Source organism: Lynx canadensis, chromosome E2 (assembly GCF_007474595.2).
Source record: "Lynx canadensis isolate LIC74 chromosome E2, mLynCan4.pri.v2, whole genome shotgun sequence".
NCBI lineage: Eukaryota > Metazoa > Chordata > Mammalia > Carnivora > Felidae > Lynx > Lynx canadensis.
In genome coordinates this window covers 49,525,506-49,548,296 of record NC_044317.1, presented here as the reverse complement: position 1 = coordinate 49,548,296, position 22,791 = coordinate 49,525,506, and the positions used below count along the sequence as shown (strand labels likewise).

The 22,791-nt window shown below is 42.7% G+C and overlaps 1 protein-coding gene across 4 annotated transcripts; it reads right to left on the bottom strand.

Moving 5' to 3' along the window:
- Positions 1-677: 677 nt before the first annotated feature.
- LOC115502985 (zinc finger protein 226-like) lies at positions 678-14,805 on the bottom strand. 4 transcript variants are annotated; one of them, XM_032591371.1, is made up of 6 exons: positions 14,634-14,805; positions 14,069-14,116; positions 8,475-8,531; positions 7,248-7,374; positions 6,314-6,403; positions 678-2,879 (listed from the first exon to the last, which is right to left on the bottom strand). In XM_032591371.1, the coding sequence occupies exons 3-6, from the start codon at positions 8,487-8,489 to the stop codon at positions 694-696; spliced, it is 2,418 nt and encodes an 805-aa protein (XP_032447262.1). In that variant the 5' UTR covers positions 8,490-8,531; positions 14,069-14,116; positions 14,634-14,805; the 3' UTR covers positions 678-693. The 4 variants fall into 4 exon arrangements, with proteins under 4 accessions (XP_032447262.1, XP_032447263.1, XP_030154751.1 ...); XM_032591372.1 differs by having other exon boundaries at positions 6,318-6,403; positions 14,634-14,780; XM_030298891.1 differs by lacking the exon at positions 8,475-8,531 and having other exon boundaries at positions 14,634-14,771.
- Between the last annotated feature and the right edge of the window lie 7,986 nt (positions 14,806-22,791).

Here is a 22,791-nt window from a genome sequence, read left to right as displayed (position 1 = left end):
TTGTAAGATCAGCAATTTTTTGGTCTATGCTGTCACAAAAGGTAACTGTCTGGGATTCTATTGATTTTATGCAGACTAAGTTCAAGGTCCAATGATAAGACACAACCTGATGAGAGGCTGGAGAAGACAGGAGCTCCTCACAACAGGGCAACGTCAAACTACCAGGACAGACTGCAGTACTGAGTGGTCTCAGTTCAACTGTCTCCCTGAACTAATTTTATTAAGGCCGATTTTAGGTCACCTCTTCTGAATATAAATTTTTGTGAAATTCCGGAGGTGATCTCAACACAATTTTCAAATATACCATTTCCGCCATTCATTAATTTAACAAACACTGAGCACCTCCAAAGTCCCCAGCATGTTAAGACTCTGCAGATCCAGAACAAGTCTGTGCATTTATGGAGCTTACATTCTAACGGGCATTCATTCTAGCATGTCCATCAGACTTTTGTACAAGGCCTGATAAAACTCGTCCTTTCCAAAGCCTCTCCCCTGAATAGTATTTAATAATAAAGCTCAAAGTTCAAACTGTACTTCGCTATACAACCCACAAGCATTCTCTGCTGCGTGCCCTCCTGACTACTGGGGTATGTTAAGCTGGGGCTGAACACTGACTTTAGTGAAACAAACAAGTTCTTTTGAACTTTATGATTGGAAGAATTCACGGGACACTGGGGTTTTCTTTTTAAAAAATCATTTTATGCAACTATTTTCCTGTGTAGATTCTCTGCTGTTCTTACCACTCCTATTGCTTTTGTAAGATTTATCACCGGCGTGGATTCTGTGATGAATGGTAAGGTTGGATCGCCAGCTGAAGCTCTTACCACAGGTCTCACACTTGTAAGGTTTCTCCCCTGTGTGAACTCTCTGATGAGACTGTAGCTGTGAAGAGCGACTGAAGACCTTGCCGCACACATCACATTTGTACGGTTTCTCTCCAGTGTGGACGCTCTGATGCAGCTGAAGACTTGAGGCCTGACTGAAGTGCTTACCACACTCCCCACACTTGTAGGGTTTCTCTCCTGTGTGGACCCTCTGATGCATGTCCAGATTCAAGCTCCACTTGAAGCCCTTCCCACACTCCTCACACTTGTATGGCTTTTCTCCGGTGTGCACTTTTTGATGGGCCTGCAGGTGTGAACTGCGACCAAAGCTCTTCCCGCACTCTGCACACTTGAAAGGTTTCTCTCCGCTGTGAACTCTCTGGTGCGCCAGAAGATTTGAGGCCTGCCTGAATACCTTCCCACACTCCTCACAATTATACGGTTTCTCTCCTGTGTGGATTCTGCAGTGAATTTTGAGATCTGCTCTACGACTGAATCCCTTCCCACACTCTTCACATTTGTGTGGCTTCTCTCCGGTGTGGATCAGCTGGTGAATCTGAAGTCGGGAACTCTGATTGAAGCCCTGCCCGCATTCCTCACACTTGTAAGGTTTCTCCACGCTGTGGGCCTTCAGATGGATCTGAAGATATGAACTCTGACTGAAGCCCTTCCCACATACCTCACATTTGTAGGGTTTCTCCCCTGTGTGGACTACCAGATGAACTTGATAATGGGAGTTCCTCCTGAAGCTCTTCCCACACTCATTGCATTTGTATGGTTTCTCTCCTGTATGGACTCTCTGATGGGCTTGAAGATTTGAACTCAGAGTAAAGCCTTTACCACACACATTACATATATAGGATTTCTCTCCAGTGTGGACTCCCTGATGGGCCTGAAGACTTGAAGGCCGACTAAAGCCTTTACCACATTCCTCACATTTGTAGGGCTTTTCTCCCGTGTGGACCCTCTGATGAATGTATAGGTTTGAGCTACAAATGAAGCCCTTCCCACACTCCTCACATTTGTATGGTTTCTCTCCTGTATGGACTCTCTGATGGGACTGAAGATGTGAATTCCGACTGAAGCTTTTACCACACGCATCACATCTGAATGGTTTCTCCCCAGTGTGGACCCTCTGATGGTCCTGCAGATGAGAGGCCTGACTGAAGGCCCTCCCACACTCCTCACAACTATAAGGTTTTTCTCCTGTGTGGACTTTGCAATGAACGGTAAGTGCTGATCTACGACCAAAGGCTTTCCCACAGTCCTCACATTTGAATGGCTTCTCTACAGCGTGGACATTCTGATGGGTTTGCAGAAGTGAGTTCTGACTGAATCCCTTGCCGCACTCACCACACGTATAGCCTTTCTGTCCCACGTGAACTCTCTGATGAATACGAAGAACTGAGCTATAACGGAAGCCTTTCCCACACTCACTACATGTATGAGACTTCACCTTTGAGTGTAACTGTTTATGAAGACCAAAGGTGGAGAGGTCACTGAAGGTTTTTTCACATTCATTACATCGGTAAGGTTTCTGTCCTGTGTGAATCACACTATCCTGGTTCAATGCTGAAACCTTCATGCCGTCTTTCTCATAATCATCGTGGCAATAAGATTTGTCACTTCTGTGTATTCCATGATTGAGGGGATGTGAAATCCAACCGATCGCGTCAACATCTTGTTTACACCGACACAGATGATTTTTCATGGAAATTTGCTGATATCTGTTCTGATAACTCTGCGACTCAGTCAAAGACGTTTTCCTCCAAGAGTCCTGGACTCTCAGAATTGGAAACTCTGAGTTTTCAGTACCACTGGGACCAGCCACTTTACAATTTAGCATACAGTTTTCATCTTCAGAAATTTGAATAGACAGTCCCGCTCCAAGCTGGCAGGGGGAATCACCCTGCTTGTGAAACTGAGGACTATTTCTCATGGAGTTCTGCCATCTGGTTAGGTCACTTGCGATGTGTTGCCAGATTTGCCGGCAGGAAAGCTCTTCACGTGGTCCTCTGTCTTGAAGAGTCCTCAGCTCACTTTGACTGTTCCCTCCTATAGGGACAGAATTCAGACATGAGGACAAGTGAAAGCACTGTTCAGGGTCAAGATTTCACACTTAGGACACAGCACAAGACTTTACTGAACCTCAGGATGGTCCGGCTTATTTTTTTCACCACGTATGAAATACTCTGGCTTACATACTGATAGAAACCAAGAGGTAGTCCATTAAACTCCCAACCGCTTAGCATCAATGAAACCTACTTGAAACAAAATTACTGCCATCTGACATACTATTTAAATCATGTCAGAAATGACATGTCTTTCCCACCACAATGCATGATCAGTAAGGACAAGCGTGTTGCAGTGTTGACAGCTTTTGACAGTGCATCGCAGTTAGCAGGCACTCAAGAAGCGCATGCATAGATGAATCCCAGTTTGAGGTCTGAGATGATGATGATGATGATGATGATGATGATTAGAATTAGAATTATAAATCCCAGTTTAAGTGTGAACAGGACAGAGGAGCCAAAGAACTTTTACAAGTATTTGAAGTAAGAAAAGAAGGGGCACCTGGGTGGCTCAGTCGGGTGAGTGTCCGACTTCGGCTCAGGTCATGATCTCATGGTTTTTGAGTTCGAGCCCCGCATCAGGCTCTTTGCTGACAGCACAGAGCCTGGAGTCTGCTTTGGATTCTGGGTCTCCCTCTCTATGCCCCTCCCCTGCTCACACTCTTGTCTCTGTTTTCTCTCTTTCAAAAACAAATAAACATTAAAACAAAAAAAAATTGAAATAAGGGGTGCCTGGATGGCTCAGTCGGTTAAGCAACAGACTTTGGGTTGGGTCATGATTTCATGTTCGTGGGTTCGAGCCCCACCTCAGGCTCTCTGCAGACAGCGCGGAGCCCGGACCCTGCTTTGGATTCTGTGTCTCCCTCTCTCTCCGCCGCCCCCCGCTTGTGCTCTTTCTCTCTTTCAAAAATAAACATTTAAAAACATTTCTGAGGGGTGCCTGGGTGGCTCAGTTGGTTAAGTGTCCAACTTCGGCTCAGGTCATGATCTCACGGTTTGTGGGTTCGAGCCCCACATCAGGCTCTGTGCTGACAGCTCAGAGCCTAGAGGCTGCTTCAGATTCTGTGTCTCCCCCTCTCTCTGCTTCTCCCCTGCTTATGCTCTGTCTTTCTGTCCCTCAAAAATAAATTAATGTTTAAATAAATAAGTAAATAAAAATTAAAAATAATAAAAATAAAACATTTTTTGAAATAAGAAAAGGACGGGTAAATACAGATTACTAAGAAAGTGAAAGGCGGCACCAGAGGCAGCAGTACACCAAGGGGGTACTGAGGAGAAAATCAAAGGTGCTAAAGAAAGAAAAGCATGAAGACTTATGCACTAGATCCTTCTGAGACTTTTGTATTATCTAAAATTTTTTTTAATGTTTTTATTTTTTGAGAGAGAGAGAGAGAGAGCTCATGCGCATGAGCAGGGGAGGAGCAGAGAGAGGGGGAGACACAGAATCCGAAGCAGGCTCCAGGCTCCAAGCTGTCAGCACAGAGCCCGACGCGGGGCTCAAACTCACCAGCCGTGAGATCACGGATGACCTGAGGCGAAGTCGGACACCTAACTCACTGAGCCACCCAGGCGCCCCTGTACTATCTCTCTAAATATACCCTAATCACCCTCCCCACACTACCCTGCCAAGTAAGAATCAAATTTAGAGGCCAGGGACGAATGCCGACTCTTTGAAGACAGCGTGGAAAAATTTTGGATATAGATCCATTGGTCTTCAACAAGAATAATTTTCAAAGTGAAGAATGGTTTCTTAGTGAGCTGGGAAATCAATTCCATAGCTTACAATATTTAGAAGAAACAGATCAGAAACGATTAGAGAATCATTACAAGCAATAAAGGTGTCATTATATGAAACGCCTTCAAAAGTCATACATTTATTTTTTTTTTATTTTTTTTAAATTTTTTTTTTTCAACGTTTATTTATTTTTGGGACAGAGAGAGACAGAGCATGAACGGGGGAGGGGCAGAGAGAGAGGGAGACACAGAATCGGAAACAGGCTCCAGCCTCTGAGCCATCAGCCCAGAGCCCGACGTGGGGCTCGAACTCACGGACCGCGAGATCGTGACCTGGCTGAAGTCGGACGCTTAACCGACTGCGCCACCCAGGCGCCCCAAAAGTCATACATTTAAATACATACACAAACACAATGTCTGAGGTAACAACGTTAAGATCCACTTCTTATTATACATGTGGATTTTGGAAGCAGCAAATGGGATGCAGTTGGGCAAATCTTTCAAGGGAAAGGCAAACTCACAAGCTTGCTATTTTCTGAGACCTTTCATTCTCTGATACAAGAGACACAGAAACTGAATATTTTCCCTTCTATGGAGGAGCTGCCTAACTGGACAGAAGAATCCACAATTAAAAAAACAATTCTTCCCCAAATGAATATGCTCTGCTACTAATGGAAAGTCACAGGGAAAGAATGTTATTCAGTTTGGTTATAATGACAGTGCTGCAGGTTCTGTATAGGTTTCTGTACAAGTTGGTGAGGGTCAATTTGTACAGAAAGGCAAACACACACATGCACACGCACGTATACCAGGGGCACCAGAAACATCGGAATCAGGTCAGGAATTCATTTAAAGACAAAAACTGGTTTGCAATATCCCCTATTCACGTGGATCTGCTCACCACCTATCAGCTATCTCCATTGAAGGCAGGTTTCCCTCTAAGGGAACTCATTCATTTATTCAACAAATATTTACAGATCCCCTGCCACGTACCAGGACTGTTCTAAGCACTAAGGATAGTGAACAAGAAACAGAAAAATCCCCCCACTTTTAAAAATTACACTCCAGTGAGGAGAGAAAGGTAATAAGCAATGAACAAAAATATATGTGAGGTGAGGACCAGGGCTCAGACACAGAATAAAGCAGGGCACAGAGAGTAGAAAGGGGAAGGCATTTTCAACAGGGTGGTCAGAGCCCAACATGATATTAAAACTGAGTGACCCAAAAGGAGAGAAGGGGCCTGAAGGATTGGAGGTGGAAAAGTATTCCAGGCAGAGAGAAGAACGAGTGAAGGGCTCTGAGGCAGAAGCTTCCTTTGCAGGTCTGGGGAACGGCAGAGAGGACGCTGTAGGCAGAAAAGATGGGGCAAGAGGGAGGACGGATGTATTCGGAAAGGCAGTGGGGGATGAACAGCAGACCACAGAGGACGTTCTGGAGGCTGTCGTCAGTGGTTCTCATTCTACGTAAATGAAGCCGTAAAAGAATTCTGAACAGAAGACAAGCCTAACCTGGCCTGAAGTTACAAAGGATCACTCTGGCTGCTACTTGAAGAACAGACTGTAGGAGGAGTCACACAATCCAGGAAAGAGCTGTGGCAACTTGGACACGGGCAACAACACAGGGGTGGCGAGAAACAACAAGGATGGTCAGGAAACTGAGAACTCACACGTGCTTGGTTCTTACCCACATTTCTCTCCATCTGGGCTGCGGTCTTCATCGACCAAAGCTTCTCTTTTTCTATACGCCATTTATCTTGTTTCAAGGATTGGTGTCCTAAGAACATGCAAAGTCACGAGTTAGAACGAACACATGAGAGGGGTGCCTGGGTGGCTCAGTCAGTTAAACGGCCAACTTCGGCTCAGGTCATGATCTCACAGTTCATGAGTTCGGGCCCCACATCGGGCTCAGCGCTGACAGCCTGGAGCCTGCTTCAGATTCTGTGTGTGTCTCTCTCTGCCCTCCCCCCACTCTTGCTCTGTCTCTCTCTCTCAAAAATAAATAAACGTTAAAAAAAAAATTAAAAACAAAGAACGCACACACGAGGGCTAAAATTTACTGGAAACTTTTTGAGTTCCAACTGCATATTCGAGGTATCGAAAGTTGTGTTTTTCCAACCTGTTTTAAATCATGACCCAAAAGCTAAATACATGGCATTTATTTCATGACCCAAATACATACCTAAAGATACGTACTGTTGAAACAACGTTTGAATGCTCTATTTCTGACCAATGTCCGTGTTCACTAAATCCCTCCCACTGGCCCTCACACACTCCTGCACTCAGCCAGTTTTTGCTGCAATGCGTCCTCAGAAGCTCATATCCTCTACCTTATTTATTTCATTCAAAGTTGCTCACAGACCTCAATAAACCAGTTTTATAATGCATTAATGGGATAGGAGTGAAATCTGAAATCGAATAGGCAAAGCGTAGCAGTATACATAGTCCATTTATAGTTCTTTACCAAACCCAAATAAAAAAGACCTGAAAGATCCTGTTCACAAAGACCAGAGACATCCTGTGTCCCATAGGAAATGGAAAAGTTCACTCCCCAAACTCAGAGAACCATCTCAAGAGCCCCCAAAGGTCACAAAGATACTCCAGAGGGGGGCTGTCCTCACCCACGGAGACCAGGTTCCTGAAGTTTTCTAACATCACATCCTGGTACAGCTTCCTCTGGGCAGAGTCCAGCAGTCCCAGCTCCTCCTCCGTGAAGGCCACTGCCACATCCCTGAACGTCACTGCCTCCTACGACAAACACACACAACCTCCATCTTACACCAGATGTCCACTGCGAGAGGTGGGAAGGATGGGGGGGAAGTTGCTCTGGCCCCTGAGCAATGTGTAGGTTTCCCAGCGCCACTCCTACCCTACCAGTGCCACACGCGGATTTCCCGCAGCCTCGTCACAAGTGCTGCTATGAGGGGCACCTGGGCGGCTCAGTCGGTTACACATTCGACTTGATTTCAGCTCACTCACGGTGTTTTGGGTTCGAGCCCTGCATCAGGCTCTGCACGGACAACGTGGAACCTGCTTGGGATTCTCCCTCTCTCTCTGCCCCTAGCCCACTCACGCTCTCTCAAAATAAATACAGAACCTTAAAAAAAAAAAAAAAAAAAAAGTGTTGCTATGGAAAGGAAAGCTTGTCTATTCACCCGGCCTTCTCAGTGAACACTATAAAAAGCAAACTCCCTAGAATTTGAATCGCTGTATCCTATACTAAAAAGGTTTTACTTTTTAACTAACGTTGCTAATTACCCCAGGAACATTTAACAGTTTAGCCGCAGCAGTGTTTGATGGCACCTGCCGTCCCACTGAGGTGGGATCAGATGAGGAGTAGCATTCTGTGTGGAAATAATCCAAAGGGAAGCCAGGTCCCTGAATGAAACACTCTCGCCTCCTGTACCTGTCTTCACTTGCACACCACACTCTGCCTCCAGATCCCTGGTTTTCTTGTGTGAACTTAAGCAGGTACCTTTTTCCCAACCCCTTTTCTTTATATTTAAAATGAAGATGGGGATGCCTGGGTGGCTCAGTCAGTTAAGCGTCCTACTCTTGATTTTGATTTTGGCTCAGGTCATGATCTCGCGGTCTGTGAGTTCGAGCCCCACATCGGGCTCTGTGCTGACCGCTCAGAGCCTGGAGCCTGCGTTGGATTCTGTGTCTCCCTCACTCTCTGCCCCTCTCCCGCTAGCTCCCACTCACTCTCTCAAAAATAAATAAATGTTAAAAAAAATTTTTTTAACAAATTTAAAAGACAAATAAAAACTAAAGAGAGAAGAACTTATGTCCAGCCTTGGAGGACTAAAAGGACATTTTTAACAGCAAAAAAGGCAAGCCCTACTCACCTTGAACAAGCTCATTTTCTCTTTCCTTCTGGAGAAACAGAATCCTAAGAAGACAGACTGAGAAAGGAGAAAGAAGTCAGTGGCAATCAGTCAGGTACGTCACTAACCTAGGTGGCGGCTCACTGTGAATCAGCAAGGGCACTCCTTCCTCGGCACAGTGCAGGTGAACAAGCCTTCACAAGCAGAATGAGACATGTATACCAGATACCTGCCCTCTATCCCTTCCATAGTAGTTCAAGGAACACCTGCCCAACCACAAAAATGGCTCCACCACAGTGCCCCTGTAGCTTCCGCTACAGGGAATCCCCGTAGGAATTCTTATCCCGGGTATGATATATATTGAGACTGCACCAGTAAGAGTTGGCTCTGGAGTCAGTGTGCATGGGCTGAAATCCCAGCTAGGCTATTCAGTAGCAGTGTCATCTTGGGCAGATCATTAACACCTCTCTGCCTCGATTTTGTCATGTGCAAGTGGGGGAGAATAACGCTACCAACGTCCTGGGACCACGGAAGAGGTGGAAAGCTCCCAGAGCCCTGCCAGTTCCTTATTTCTTTGCAAATGCAGGGACACATTCTGCAGAATAAGATTCTGCAGTTTAGATTCTCTCTACCGAGAGAATATTGTTAAAATACACAGAGATCAAAGGTTGTCGCTCTGTCGGGTGAGAGTCTTATTAACTGCTCCACATCTCCGGTTGTCTTCCTAATAATTTGAAACCTCAACAACAATATTTAGAGAGACATGGCCAACTTTTTATAAAAGTTACAAAAATAAGTGAAGTTTCTTTCTTTTTTTCTTAATGTTTATTATTTATTTTTGAAAGAGAGAGAGAGAGTCTGGGCAGAGAGAGAGGGAGACACAGAATCCAAAACAGCCTCCAGGCTCCGAGCTGTCAGGACACAGCCTGAAGCAGGGCTGGATCTCACGGATCGTGAGATCATGACCTGAGCTGAAGTCAGATTCTTAACCCACTGAACCACCCAGGCACCCCAAGTGAAGTTTCTTTTTAAGCAGGAAGTGCACTTTTGACAAGTATGCATGGAGATAAAGAAAACTAATAAAACCCAAGCTTCTACAACAAAAAATAGGTTGACAGTCCTGACCTAATTTAAATAAAAAAGACAGACATCTGAGTTGTAACCATACTGTTATAAATAAAGGAATGTATAAGAAATAAATAGGTAGGAAGAAAAAGTTCCCCCTCTGGCAGAAGGCAAGGTAAAAAAAAGTAGAATGAAAGAAAGATAGTTAGAAAATCATCAAAGGATGCCAAAAAATGGTGAAAGTTTGGGAATAAATAAATAAAATATTAACTGCAAAATGGAAAACAGGAACCTGGCAGACACCTTACCCAAGAAAACAAATTTGACACCAGCAGTTGGGTCAAACCAACAAACTGACAGGTGCCTCCCGTGATGCACCAAGAAGGTGGCCTTACCACTGACTTCTGTAGCATCCCTGTTGCTAACGTACAGCCTGAATCAAATCATAAACAAATATCAAATAAACCAAAAAAGAGGGACATTCTACAAAATAATTTGCCAATATTCTTCAAGAATACCATCCTCTAAATTACATAAATGAAGCCTGAGGAATTATTCTATCTTTTTGTTTTAGGTAACCTTTAAAAATTTTTTTCAAACGTTTCATGTTTAATGTTTATTTTAATGTTTAATGGGGCAGGGGGGGAAGTAGAGACACAGGGAAAGAGAAAATCCGAAGCAGGCTCCAGGCTCCAAGCTGTCAGCACAGAGCCCGACGCGGGGTTTGAACTCACGGACTGTGACATCATGACCTGACTTGAAGTCGGATGCTTACCCAACTAGCCATCCAGGTGCCCCAAGGTTTTTTAAATTTTTTTTTTTAATGTTTATTTTTGAGAGAGAAAGAGAGACAGCATGTGAGCAGGGGAGGAGAAGAGAGAGAGGGAGACACAGAATCTGAAGCAAGCTGCAGGCTCTGAGCTGTCAGTACAGAGCCTGACATGGGGCATGAACCCACAAACCAAGAGATCATGACCTGAGCCGAAGTCAGACACTCAACTGACCGAGCCACCCAAGGCGCCCCAAGTTTTAAGTAATCTTTATATCCAACAAGGGGCTCAAACTCATAACTCCAAAATCTGGAGTTGCATGCTCTACAGACTGAGCAAGCCAGGCGCCCCAGAATCATTCTAGAATAAAGACTAACAAAACAAAAACTAAGTTCAACGCATATCACAGGACTGAACCCTGAACTAGAAAAAGGAAATTGCTCTCAAAGACTTTCTTGGAAAAACTGAAAAAAACTGAAATTTGTACTCTGGATTAGATAACAGTACATTATTATCATAATTAATTCCATATTGATCAGTCTATAGCTCACTCTCAAATGGTTCAGCAAAAAAACATAATATACAAGTATGATAAAGCTGCGAAAGAGAAAAAAAAGGGGGGAGGCCTTGAAAGCTAACAGCAGCAAACAGCTAGAGCTTGGTGTTTGCCACCGATCAGTGAGAATCTGACAGGGCCACTCAGTGATCATGATGAACAGGAAGAGGACAAGACACAGGACGCCTGGGTGGCTCAGCCAGTTAAGCGTCCAACTTTGGCTCAGGTCATGATCTCACGGTCCAGGAGTTCAAACCCTGCGTTGGGCTCTGTGCTGACAGCTCGGAGCCTGGAGCCTGCTTCAGATCCTTTGATTCCTCTGCCCCTCCCCTGCTCGTGCTCTCTCTCTCTCACTCTCAAAAATAAATAAACATTAAAAAAAATTTTTTTTTTAAAAAGGATGAGACACTTTGTAACACAGACACAAAGACATTCTTTGTTGTAGCCCACCCCCAGCTAACATGAGTGACTAGTTTATTAATAGTGACAACTGCAGTCTCATTTTGTTTCTCCCATCTACTAGACAAAAATTATTACAACATTCAGTCATCAAATTGCTTCTGCTTCCTGACAGCATCCAAACGAGATCAAACTCTCACTGCTTAAAACTCCCCAACTCAGTTAACACAAGGCAAAAACCCTGTAAGCAGCCCCACTTAATAGCCTCTTACCAAGACACCCTGGGTGTGTGGGATTCCTTGCTTCCCACAAGCTGAAACCAAGCTAATGCTTTGATTACAGAGACGTCCCTGGTGGTTTGGGGCTGACACTCACTGACAGAGCAAATAGACAAAATATAAGTTAGTAACTGATGAATCTGATGAAGATATGAGACTTCGTTATGCTATTTTTGCAACTTTTCTAGAAGTTTGAAGGTACATAAAAAGAAAAAGTGAGGGGTGCCTGGGTGGCGTAGTTGGTTAAGTGTCCAACTCTTGATTTCAGCTCAGGTCGTGATCTTGCGGTCCCTGAGTTCAAGCCCCACATCGGGCTCTGTCTGCACTGGCAGTGTGAACCCTGCTTGGGATTCCCCCTCTCTCTCTCTCTCTCTCTCTCTCTCTCTCTCTCTCTCTGCCCTTCCCCGGCTCTCTCTCTCTCTCTCAAAAATAAATAAACATTTAAAAAATATATTTAAAAAAAGTGAAAGAAAATAGGAAATAGTCATAGCTATAAGAACAGTAATGGGGCTCCTGGGTGACTCAGTCGGTTAAGCATCTGACTTCGGCTCAGGTCATGATCTCACAGTTTGTGAGTTCGAGCCCCGCGTCGGGCTCTGTGCTGACACCTCAGAGCCTGGAGCCTGCTTCGGATTCTGTGTCTCCCTCTCTCTCTGCCCCTCCCCCACTCACGTTCTGTTTCTCAAAAACAAACATTAAAAAAAAAAAAAAGAATACTAATGATAGCAGTAGTTCTGATAAAGGTGACTATAGCAAAAATATCTTATGTTAACAGTAACTACTAGCTGATCTTCAAACTTCCGGAAGAATTTCTCTATTACAAAAGATGGCAACAAATTCACTCCCCAAAGTACACACATCCTCCAATTCCCTCCAGTTTGACTCTACACTTGCCAGCTGCCTTCTGCTCAAGTCAATACACTGCAAGCAGACATGACAGCTGACAAGAACGAGTCGGCGGGGGGTGGGGGGGGAGAAACCACTGGACTGAGCTGGGCTATGGTGTACCCAGCTCAGTTTTATCTGTGACCTCCAGCAAGGTCCATTTTCCAGGTCTCAGCTTCCAGACAAGAGCCTTTTCCTGAGCTTCTGGACTTTTCACGTGCATAGGAATCTCCCCAGAATCTTGCTGGAATGCAGATTCCTGGGTCCCATGGGCAGAAAGTTTAAATAAAAGGTCTCGGAAGGGGCTCAAGGATGAGCATTTCTACCCAAGTGATGCCAAGGCCACTGCTCTGTGGGCCACAGTTTCAGGAACACTGCAGTATCCCATCTGGCCCAAAGAAAGCAACCTCCACTAAACACAAATATACACAGAGCAACCAGACAGGCTAAAATGTTGTTGTTGTTACTGTTACATTCCAAGGTTATGGGTAGTTAACATTTGTATTTACATGCATTTCTGTATTTTCCATAATGATTAGGTTACTTCTATGATATAAATATTATTTAGGGGCGAATGGGTGGCTCAGTTGGTTAAGTGTTTGACTTTGGCTCAGGTCATGATCTCACAGTTTGAGTTCGAGCCCCACATCAAGCTCTGTGCTGATGGTGCAGAGCCTGCTTGGGATTTTCTCTCTCTCTCTCTCTCTCTCTCTCTCTCTGCCCCTCCCCCACTCGTGCTTGCTCTCTCTCAGATACATAAACTTTTAAAAATTAAAAAATATGTATATTATTTAAAACAAATGACACAGACCAAAAATCTACTTTAGAGATTTTGGACACCGAGGTGCCTCAGTAGGTTAAGCATCAGATTCTAGGTTTCAGCTCAGGTCATGATCTCATGGTTTGTGGGATCAAGCCCTAAGCAGGGCTCGGCGCTGATAGCAGGGAGCCTGCTTGGGATTCTCTCCCTCTCCCCCTCCCCCACCTGCGCGCACGCACTCTCAAAATAAATACACTTAAAAAACGGTTTAAAAAAATATAAGAAATTCTTAGAATACCCTAAACCTTGCTCTCAAGGTCCCTGCAGTCAAGTCCCAAAATGTTTTCACAATGATTCTAGCCAGTCCCTTATGCTCAAGGAGAATATATCGAAGAGATTCATGAACTCAGGTGATGGCTTCAGAATGTCCCGCTCTGCCTCCTACTACCTGGATGCCCATAGACAAATGGGCTATATTCTCCACCTCAGTCTCTCCTCATCTTTAAAGTAGGAAAAACATGGGGGCACGTAGGTCCGTGAAGCATTTGACTTTAGTTCAGGTCATGATACCCAAGGTTCGTGGGTCAGGCCCTGTGCTGACAGCTCAGAGCCTAGATAGAGCCTGCTTCGGATTCTGTGTCTCCCTCTCTCTCTGCCCCTCTTCCTGCTCCTGCTCTCTCTCAAAAGTAAATTAAAAATATTTAAAAAAAATCTTTTTTAAGTAGGAAAAACAGCAGTACTTCAAAGAGCCATTGTGTGAGGGGGGGAATGTGTTCATCTGTGTAAAGCTTTTAGAATGGAACTCTGCAACGAAGGCTCAGTTGTAATCATGCCCAAGTGCGTGTCCCACTTTCTCCAGTTTACGTGACTATCTTGGTAGAAGAATGGCAAGTCCTACTCACGTGGGGCTCTGTTGCCTCCTCCCTGCAGTGCTTTTTGAGAAGTCAGGGCTGGGGAAGGAAAGGAGGTTGTGAAATACCAGTATTCTTTCCATTCCCAATAAATCACATTCCCCGGTATCAACTAGAAGCAACCCTCTCCTTCCAAAAAAAGGTCAGGAGTCCAGGACAATTCAGCATCCTGGGCTCGCAGAGTCTGAGAAACGGGCGCTTCTCGGATAATTACAGTAGTATTAATAACCACAACCCTCCCGCCAGGTACTTTTAAATCTTTTGCATGTACTATCTTGGTTTTCTCCCCACGGCACTGTATTAGGAAGGTATTACTTTTACTCCCCTTTTATAAAACAGCAAACCAAGGCATAGAGGGATTAAGTAACTCACCCAATGCGATACCGCATGAAGAGGGGTAGGTCGTAGGTGGGGAGCCAGAACACAGGTGCAGAGAGCCCGGGACACCCTCTAACCCGGAGAAGCACAACCAGAACCCGCCCCATCCCGGGCACTTCCCCAACGCGAAGAAGCTCCGCCCAGGAGAACGCAAATCACCCCCCCTCGGCCATCTAACCTCCGTTTTTAGCCGCTGCTCCTCTTTCTCTCCCAATGAAAGGCTGGTGGCTGCTGGCCCCGGGTGCGTTCCGGGGAAGTTTGAACGAGTCGTGAACAGCGGACCTCAAACCCTACAATCAGAGAAAAGATGGCTGCTACGGCGTCCTCCTGGGGCGGAAGTGCCTGCGGTCACCGGAGCTCCTGGACTACACTTCCCAGAATTCACCAGCACCACCGTGTTGAATGGAAGTACCTGCGACTACTCGGAGTTCCTGGACTACACTTCCCAGAATGCCGCAGGGAAAAACGTTTACAGCCGGGGCTTACAGTCGCTGCGGAGTGCGAGACTATACGGAGGTCTGGACCGCAGGGGCCAACCTGCGTCGCGTTGCGGCTACGGTGATAATAAGGCTCTCCAGACTACCCTTCGCCTAAGGTCGGAGCGGAAAACAGACAAAGCCACGCCCCTGATGCGGAAGTGCTCGACTCTTCTATTTCACTTCCAGGGATGCCTGAGAGGGTCTCCTGCAGTTAGTTGCCTTGCCATTTTAGCACGTCATCTCAGCACTTAGAAGAGTGTAGATTCTGTTCACGAAAAGCCGAGAAGCTAAGTAGCATTTTCGATATGCTCAAGGGACTAAAGCACGTAAATCCTTTTTTTTTTCTTTCTTTTTTTTTTTTTTTTTTTACCACAGATGCTTCTTAGTAAATCCCAAAGAGCTCCACCATAGGAATAGGAGCAAAAGGAAACTGGGCCTTCATTGGCAAACGTTAAATCAGCTCAGTCCTTGAAACTGCATGAAAGTGAATTGTTGGCATCTTCTGACCCTTGCAGAAGCGAGTGGAAATCCTTTGTACGGGAAGATGTCGGTCATCATCCTAAACCTCAAATTATTCCTATCATTATAAAATTTGTCATATCAGTATTAGGCCAAATGAACTTTAAGGTGGAAAAACATTACTTGGCATAGGGCCACTTTTCGTAATGATAAAAGTTTCAAGGTACCAGAAAGTAATAACTTCAGTTTGTATTTTATAAAGCGAAAATTGAACTATGACAGAGAAAGATTCAAACTCAGTTGGAACTGGAGATTTTAACAGGTACACACATAGGGGGAAAATGTTGAGCCTTAAATGCATGTATTAAAATAGAGGAGAAGCTGAAAATCCCTCCGGAGAAAAACTAATCTCAGAAATGTAATTAACGAATAACAAAACCAAAGAAAGCAGATAGAAGGAAAAAAGAGCAGATTAGTGAACTACCAACAAAATTAAGTGGATCCTGCCTTCCACAGAAGGTCAAAAGATCACCCTGTGGGGAAAGCAATGAAATTGATAAAAGTATGGTGAGAATGATTTTTAAAAAAGACATATATGAAAAATAGTAAGTATCAGAAATTAAAGAGAACATCATGAGATACCATGATGATATTGTGAACAACTTTATAAAAATATATTTGTAGAGGTGTAGACGCTCAGTCAGTTGAGCGTCCAACTCTTGATTTTGGCTCAGGTCATGATCCCAGGGTCATGGAATCAGGCCTGGCATCAGCTCTGAGCTGAGTGTGAAACCTGCTTAAGATTCTCTCTCTCTTCCTCTGCCCTTCTCCCCTGCGTGTACTACTTTCTCTCTGTAACAACAACAACAACAAAAATATATATATATATATATATATATATATATATATATATATATATATATGTAATACTTGATGAAATGACAGAAATTTCACTTGCCAAACTCATCTATAAATTTCAGTGTTAACACCACATTCATCTGGACTTTCTATACACTTAATCATGTTAATTTAAGTGGGGTGCCTGGGTGGCTCAGCCAGTTAAGGGACTGACTCTTGGTCTTCGATCAGGTCATAATCTCAAGGTTCCTGAGATTGAGGACCGAGTTGGGCTCTGCACTGAGAGCATGGAGCCTGCTTGGGATTCTATCTCTCTCCCTCTCTCTCTGCCCCCTCTCCTGCTTGCTCACTCTCTCTTTCTCAAAATAAGTAAACTTAAAAAATCATGTTAATTGTAAGTAACAACCATTTTATTTCTTCCTTTCCAATTTGTATACCTTCTCTTTATTTTTCATTCCTTCTTGAACTGGCCAGGATCACTTATTTCCTCTAACACATTCTCAATTTTTATTTTTGCGTTGACTATTTTAAAGCAAATTCCAGAGAGGTACTCTCACATATAAATATATTAGTATCCATCTCTTACTGGTAAGAACATGTTTTTTAAGTAGGCTCCACCCCCCATGTGGGGCTTGAACTCACCACCAGGAGATCAAGGGTCACATGCTTCACTGCCTGAACCAACAAGTACCCCTGATAAGAACATTTTTAAAGCCTAAAGATATTGTGCAATTATGTTTAAGAAAAATAAAATGAGGGGGCACCTGGCTGGCTCAGTCAGAAGAGCGTGCAAGTCTTGATATCAGGATCATGAGTTTAAGCCCAAGGTTGAGTGTAGAGATTACTTAAATAAATAAACTTAAAAGAAAAAAGGAAAAGGAAAAATCTTTGTTTAATAACAATTTATATTCAAGCCCGGGTTAAAAAAAATTTTACTATTGTGTGAAATATGCCTAAACTAAATTTTTTTGAATCCAGATATTAAAAAAAACGATCCATACATTTGAATGTATTGGTTATCACTATTAAATAGTTCTATAGTCATGCACTCTTCCTTTTTTTTTTTAAGTATGTGACTGAATTCATGGAAAATCACATTATTTTCCCTACACTTGCAGTATTTTGGATTTGGTTCATTGCTTCAACAACATTGAAACGCAGAAGTCAGTGGAATAATAATTACAGTATTCTTGTGTCTTTTTTTAATGTTTTTGTGTTCCAAATTCTGGGAAATCATCCTCTAAGAACTGTGCCTGGCTTAATGCAACATGGCACACAGAGCAGACACAGAAATTCTTCCCAATGGACAAGTCAATTGAAATCTTGAATGTAGTATGATGCAGTTTGTGCACATGTGTTTTTACTTTATATAAGTGATACTGTGTCATAAAATTTATCCTGGTGTTTATATTATCCACTCAGGTGTATGTTTTTAAGATTTATCCACCCATCTTATCTAGTTTATAGAACTCCATTTTCTGCACCCACATTTTTTTAAAGTTTGTATTTAAATCCGAGTTAGTTAACATACAGTGTAATATTAGTTTCGGGTGTATAATTTAGTGATTCAGCACTTACATACAATACCTGGTACTCATCACAGTAAGTGCACTCCTTAATTCTATTCTATTCTATTCTATTCTATTCTATTCTATTCTATTCTATTCTATTCATTTAAGATTTTATTTATTTTTTTAAGTAGGCTTCACACCCAACATGGGGAGTGAACTCAACAACCCTGAGATCAAGAGTTGTATTGCTCTACTGACTGAACCAGGCAGGTGCCCCTCCCATCACCTATTTAACCCATCCCACACACACCTCCCCTCTGGCAACCATCAGTTTGTTCTGTATAGTTAAGAGTCTGTTTCTTGGTTTGCCTCTACCTTTTTTCCCAACATTTCATCTATCTACTCTTCCTATTCCTACTGCCAGAAACAATGAAATGAACACACATGTTCACTTACAGACCTATGTGAGAATTTCTTGGGAAGACATATCCAAGAGGGAAATTACTTCATAGCATGCATGTATACTTAAATTTACTATCAGCCAGATTGAATCATTACACCAGTCCACGTTAACAAGAGCTGTCTTTTTATGTAACTATCTCTTCACCTCCATTTGGAAGACTTGTCACCCTAACTTTTGCCAGTTGTTACTACCGGCAGTATAACTATGATACTATTAAATGTATAGTAGTATCACACAGTTTTATTTAAAAAAAATTTTTTTAGCGTTTATTTATTTTTGAGACAGAGAGAGACAAAGCATGAATGGGGGAGGGTCAGAGAGAGGGAGACACAGAATCTGAAAACAGGCTCCAGGCTCTGAGCTGTCAGCACAGAGCCCGACGCGGGGCTCAAACTCACGGACTGCGAGATCATGACCTGGGCCGAAGTCGGCTGCTTAACCGACTGAGCCACCCAGGCGCCCCAGTATCACACAGTTTTAATTAAATTTCTCTAGTTTCTAATAAGTGTGATAATTTTTTCAAATGCTCAGGAGCCTCATTTGTAAATGCCTACTTATACCCTTGGCCCCTTTTCTCTTGTGGATGCTACCTTTTTCTTTCCTCATTTTCATTGCACATTCTGATTATTGATACATTGTCAGTTTTAGAAATTACAAATATTCTTTCCTAAGTGGGCATGTGTTTTTAAATTTTGTCTATTGTGTCCCTCATTGAATAGAAATCATTAATTGTAAGACAACTACTAAATTTCTTCTTAATCTCTGTCCTTTGAAACTCCTAAGGCAAAAGTATCTATTTCTTCCTGCTTAAAATAAATTTCTAGACCTGTCTTTCATATGTAGGTCCTTTAAATGTTTTGGAGTCTATGTATGTGCATCTTATTATATGGGGATTCACTTTTATGTTCTCTAAGAAAAACTCTTAAAAAATAAATAATGATATTCATGGCTTCAAGACTCAGTATTACAAAGATCTCAATACTCATCAAAATGATCTATAGTATCAACCAAACTCCAGTAACAATATCAGCATTTTCCCCTAGAAAATGATAAGATGATTAGAAACATTAGAAGAGAGCTAAGAAGAGTCTAAATAAGAATAAAACAGAGGACTTATTCATATTAGTATACACTAAATCTTCTTAAAAATCTACAATATAAGTCTGGAGTTTGCTCAAGAATAGACGAATGAGTGAATAGACATCAAAATCTATATTGAAACAGACATTATACCTTGATGTGTATAAAGAAAACACTACAACAGAGAGGGTAAAGAGGTCTCACTAATATACAGTTCTCAGTCAGTTGGACATCTCTACAGGGAAAAAATGCTGATTACTGTCTCATAGAATATAAAAATACAAATTCCAGAAGGTCTGCAGATTTAAATTTGAAGAGCAAACAATGATAATTTAGGAAAGAAACAGGGGCGCCTGGGTGGCTCAGTTGGTAAAGTGTCTGACTTCAGCTCAGTTCATGATCTCACGGTCTGTGAGTTTGAGCCCCGCGTCAGGCTCTGTGCGGACAGCTCAGAGCTTGTTTCAGATTCTGTGTCTCCCTCACTCCTTGCCCCTCCCCTGCTCATGCTCTCTCTTGCTCTCAAAAATAAATTTAAAAAGATAAAATAAGTTTTTTTTTTAAAAAGGAAAGAAATGGAACTTCTTTCTTACTCGGACTAGAAAGAATTTCTCCCTCCCTCTTTTTTTTTTAATTTTTTTTCAACGTTTTTTATTTTTTTGGGACAGAGAGAGACAGAGCATGAACGGGGGAGGGGCAGAGAGAGAGGGAGACACAGAATCGGAAACAGGCTCCAGGCTCTGAGCCATCAGCCCAGAGCCTGACGCGGGGCTCGAACTCACGGACCGCGAGATCGTGACCTGGCTGAAGTCGGACGCTTAACCGACTGTGCCACCCAGGCGCCCCTCTCCCTCCCTCTTTTTAAGTAGGAAGAATTTCTTAACCAAAAAAACAAAAACAAAAATCAAATATTGAAATAAAAAATTGAAAAATTGTACTATTTGGGGCGCCTGGGTGGCGCAGTCGGTTAAGCGTCCGACTTCAGCCAGGTCACGATCTCGCGGTCCGTGAGTTCGAGCCCCGCGTCGGGCTCTGTGCTGACTGCTCAGAGCCTGGAGCCTGTTTCCGATTCTGTGTCTCCCTCTCTCTCTGCCCCTCCTCCGTTCATGCTCTGTCTCTCTCTGTCCCAAAAATAAATAAACGTTGAAAAAAATAATAATAAAAATAAAAAAAAAGAAAAATTGTACTATTTTATATATATTTTTATATTTTTTAAACTTGTTTTATTTTTTTAATTTACATCCAAATTAGTTAGCATATAGTGCAACAATGATTTCAGGAGTAGATTCCTTAGTGCCTCTTACCCATTTAGCCCATCCCCCCTCCCAGAACCCCTCCCATAACCCTGTTTGTTCTCCACGAGTCTCTTCTGTTTTGTCCCCCTCCCTGTTTGTATATTATTTTTGTGTCCCTTCCTTTATGTTCATCTGTTTTGTTTCTTAACGTCCTCATTTGAGTGAAGTCATATGATTTTTGTCTTTCTCTAATTTCACCTGGCATAATAACCCTCCAGTTCCATCTACGTAGTTGCAAATGGCAAGATCTCATTCTTTTTGATTGCCGAGTAATACTCCACTGTATATATAGACCACATCTTCTTTATCCATTCATCCATCGATGGACATTTGGGCTCTTTTCATACTTTGGCCATTGTTTATAGTGCTGCTATAAACATGGAGGTGCATGTGTCCCTTTGAAACAGCACACCTGTATCCTTTGGATAAATGCAATTGCTGGGTCATAGGGTAGTCCTATTTTTAGTTTTTTGAGGAACCTCCATACTGTTTTCCAGAGCGGCTGCACCAGCTTGCATTCCCTTGTACTATTTTAAAGTTAAGAAACACTGCTAATCAAAACACACTAAAAGAATGAAAAGGCAAAAAGAGAGATTTTCAAAATGTGTGGAACAAAGGACTCTTATGTAAAATCTAAGTCTTCAGATCAATAAGATAGGCATCCCAACACAAAATATGGAAAAAAGACTTAAGTAAATTCAGAAAAGAGGATGTCAAGTGAGCCAGTAATCATGAAAAGGTACTAAACTCCATGTCATAAGGGAAATACAAATTATGTTGTTATGAGATACCAGCACATTCTGATTAGAAAGGCTAAAATTAAAAAAAAAAAAAAACACACAACAAAAATACTGAGTAAAGATACCAACACTTGCATATCACTATTGAGAAAGTATGACTACACTGGTGTCACTACTTTGGAATATTCTAAGTATCTACTAAAGTTGAACATTTACCTCTAATGTTTTGGTTCTATCCATATAAATATTCCTCAAGTAAATGTATCATATATTAAACACAAGACACATTTTAGACTGTTCATGTCAGTACTAAATGTGATATCCAAAAATTAGAAATTACCCGATGCCCATCAACAATAGAATGAATAGATTATGGTATGTTTACACACTACAATGATCTCCACCAATTAAAGTAAAACAAAGTCCTCTGCTCCCAACAATGTTGGTGAACGTCATAACATGATGTTGAGTGAACGAAGCCAGCGTGTATGTATTTTGTGTATACTGTATACTTCCACTTATATAAAATACAGAACAGACTAAATGAATCTGTGCCATTGAGTTAGTGGCTACCACCGGGAAAAGGAAATAACGGGAATGAGCCCGAGAGGTGTGTTTCTAAGATGTTGGGTTTGTCCTGGTTCTCCAAGGAGTGGATGCCAAGATGTTAAGCAAGACTTTTAAAGAACAGATATTTTATTAGGGGGAAACATCTGAGAGAAAATGGCTGGGAGCTCATGGAGGGAATCATCAGAATCATCAGATCATGGTACAAACGTGACCCTGAGTGAAGGAGTTTTGGAAGATTTGGTGATCATCCTAGACTGCCTTATATCTAAGTTCTTGAAAGCTTTCAGGGGGAGGGGGTCCCTGAAGAAAAGGCTTTGGACAGAGGAGTCCCAGCCTCCAAGAATGGATCCGTTTTAGGACCCCTATTGTGTTGACGGGGAGCAATCATGGGAAGATTGGCCTCCATGTAAATGTAGTGTGGTGGTGCATTTTAGAGCACAGCAGCTGGGCCCTTTGGCCAATTATACTCCTGCAGTCAGGCAATTGTGAAGAAACTATCAATTTGGGTTTATCTGCTATTCCCTCAGAATGCAGGATACAAAAATACAAAAATATTGTATTGGCAGTAATAACAGTGAAGCAACATCATGTCCTTCTTGGTACGTATCAGACCTAAAATGTAGGTTTGTTCTATTATCAATAATATGAACATCTTGGCTAAGGGAATGTTCACCCAGATTTCTCCATGATATACCTACATTTCCTTTAAAACATTTTTTTTAAATGTGTATTTATTTGTGAGAGAGACACAGAGTGTGAGCAGGGGAAGAGGCAGAGAGAGGGAGACACGGAATCCGAAGCAGGCTCCAGGCTCTGAGCTGTCAGCACAGAGCCCGACGTGGGGCTCGAACTCACAAACTGTGAGATCATGACCTGAGCCAAAG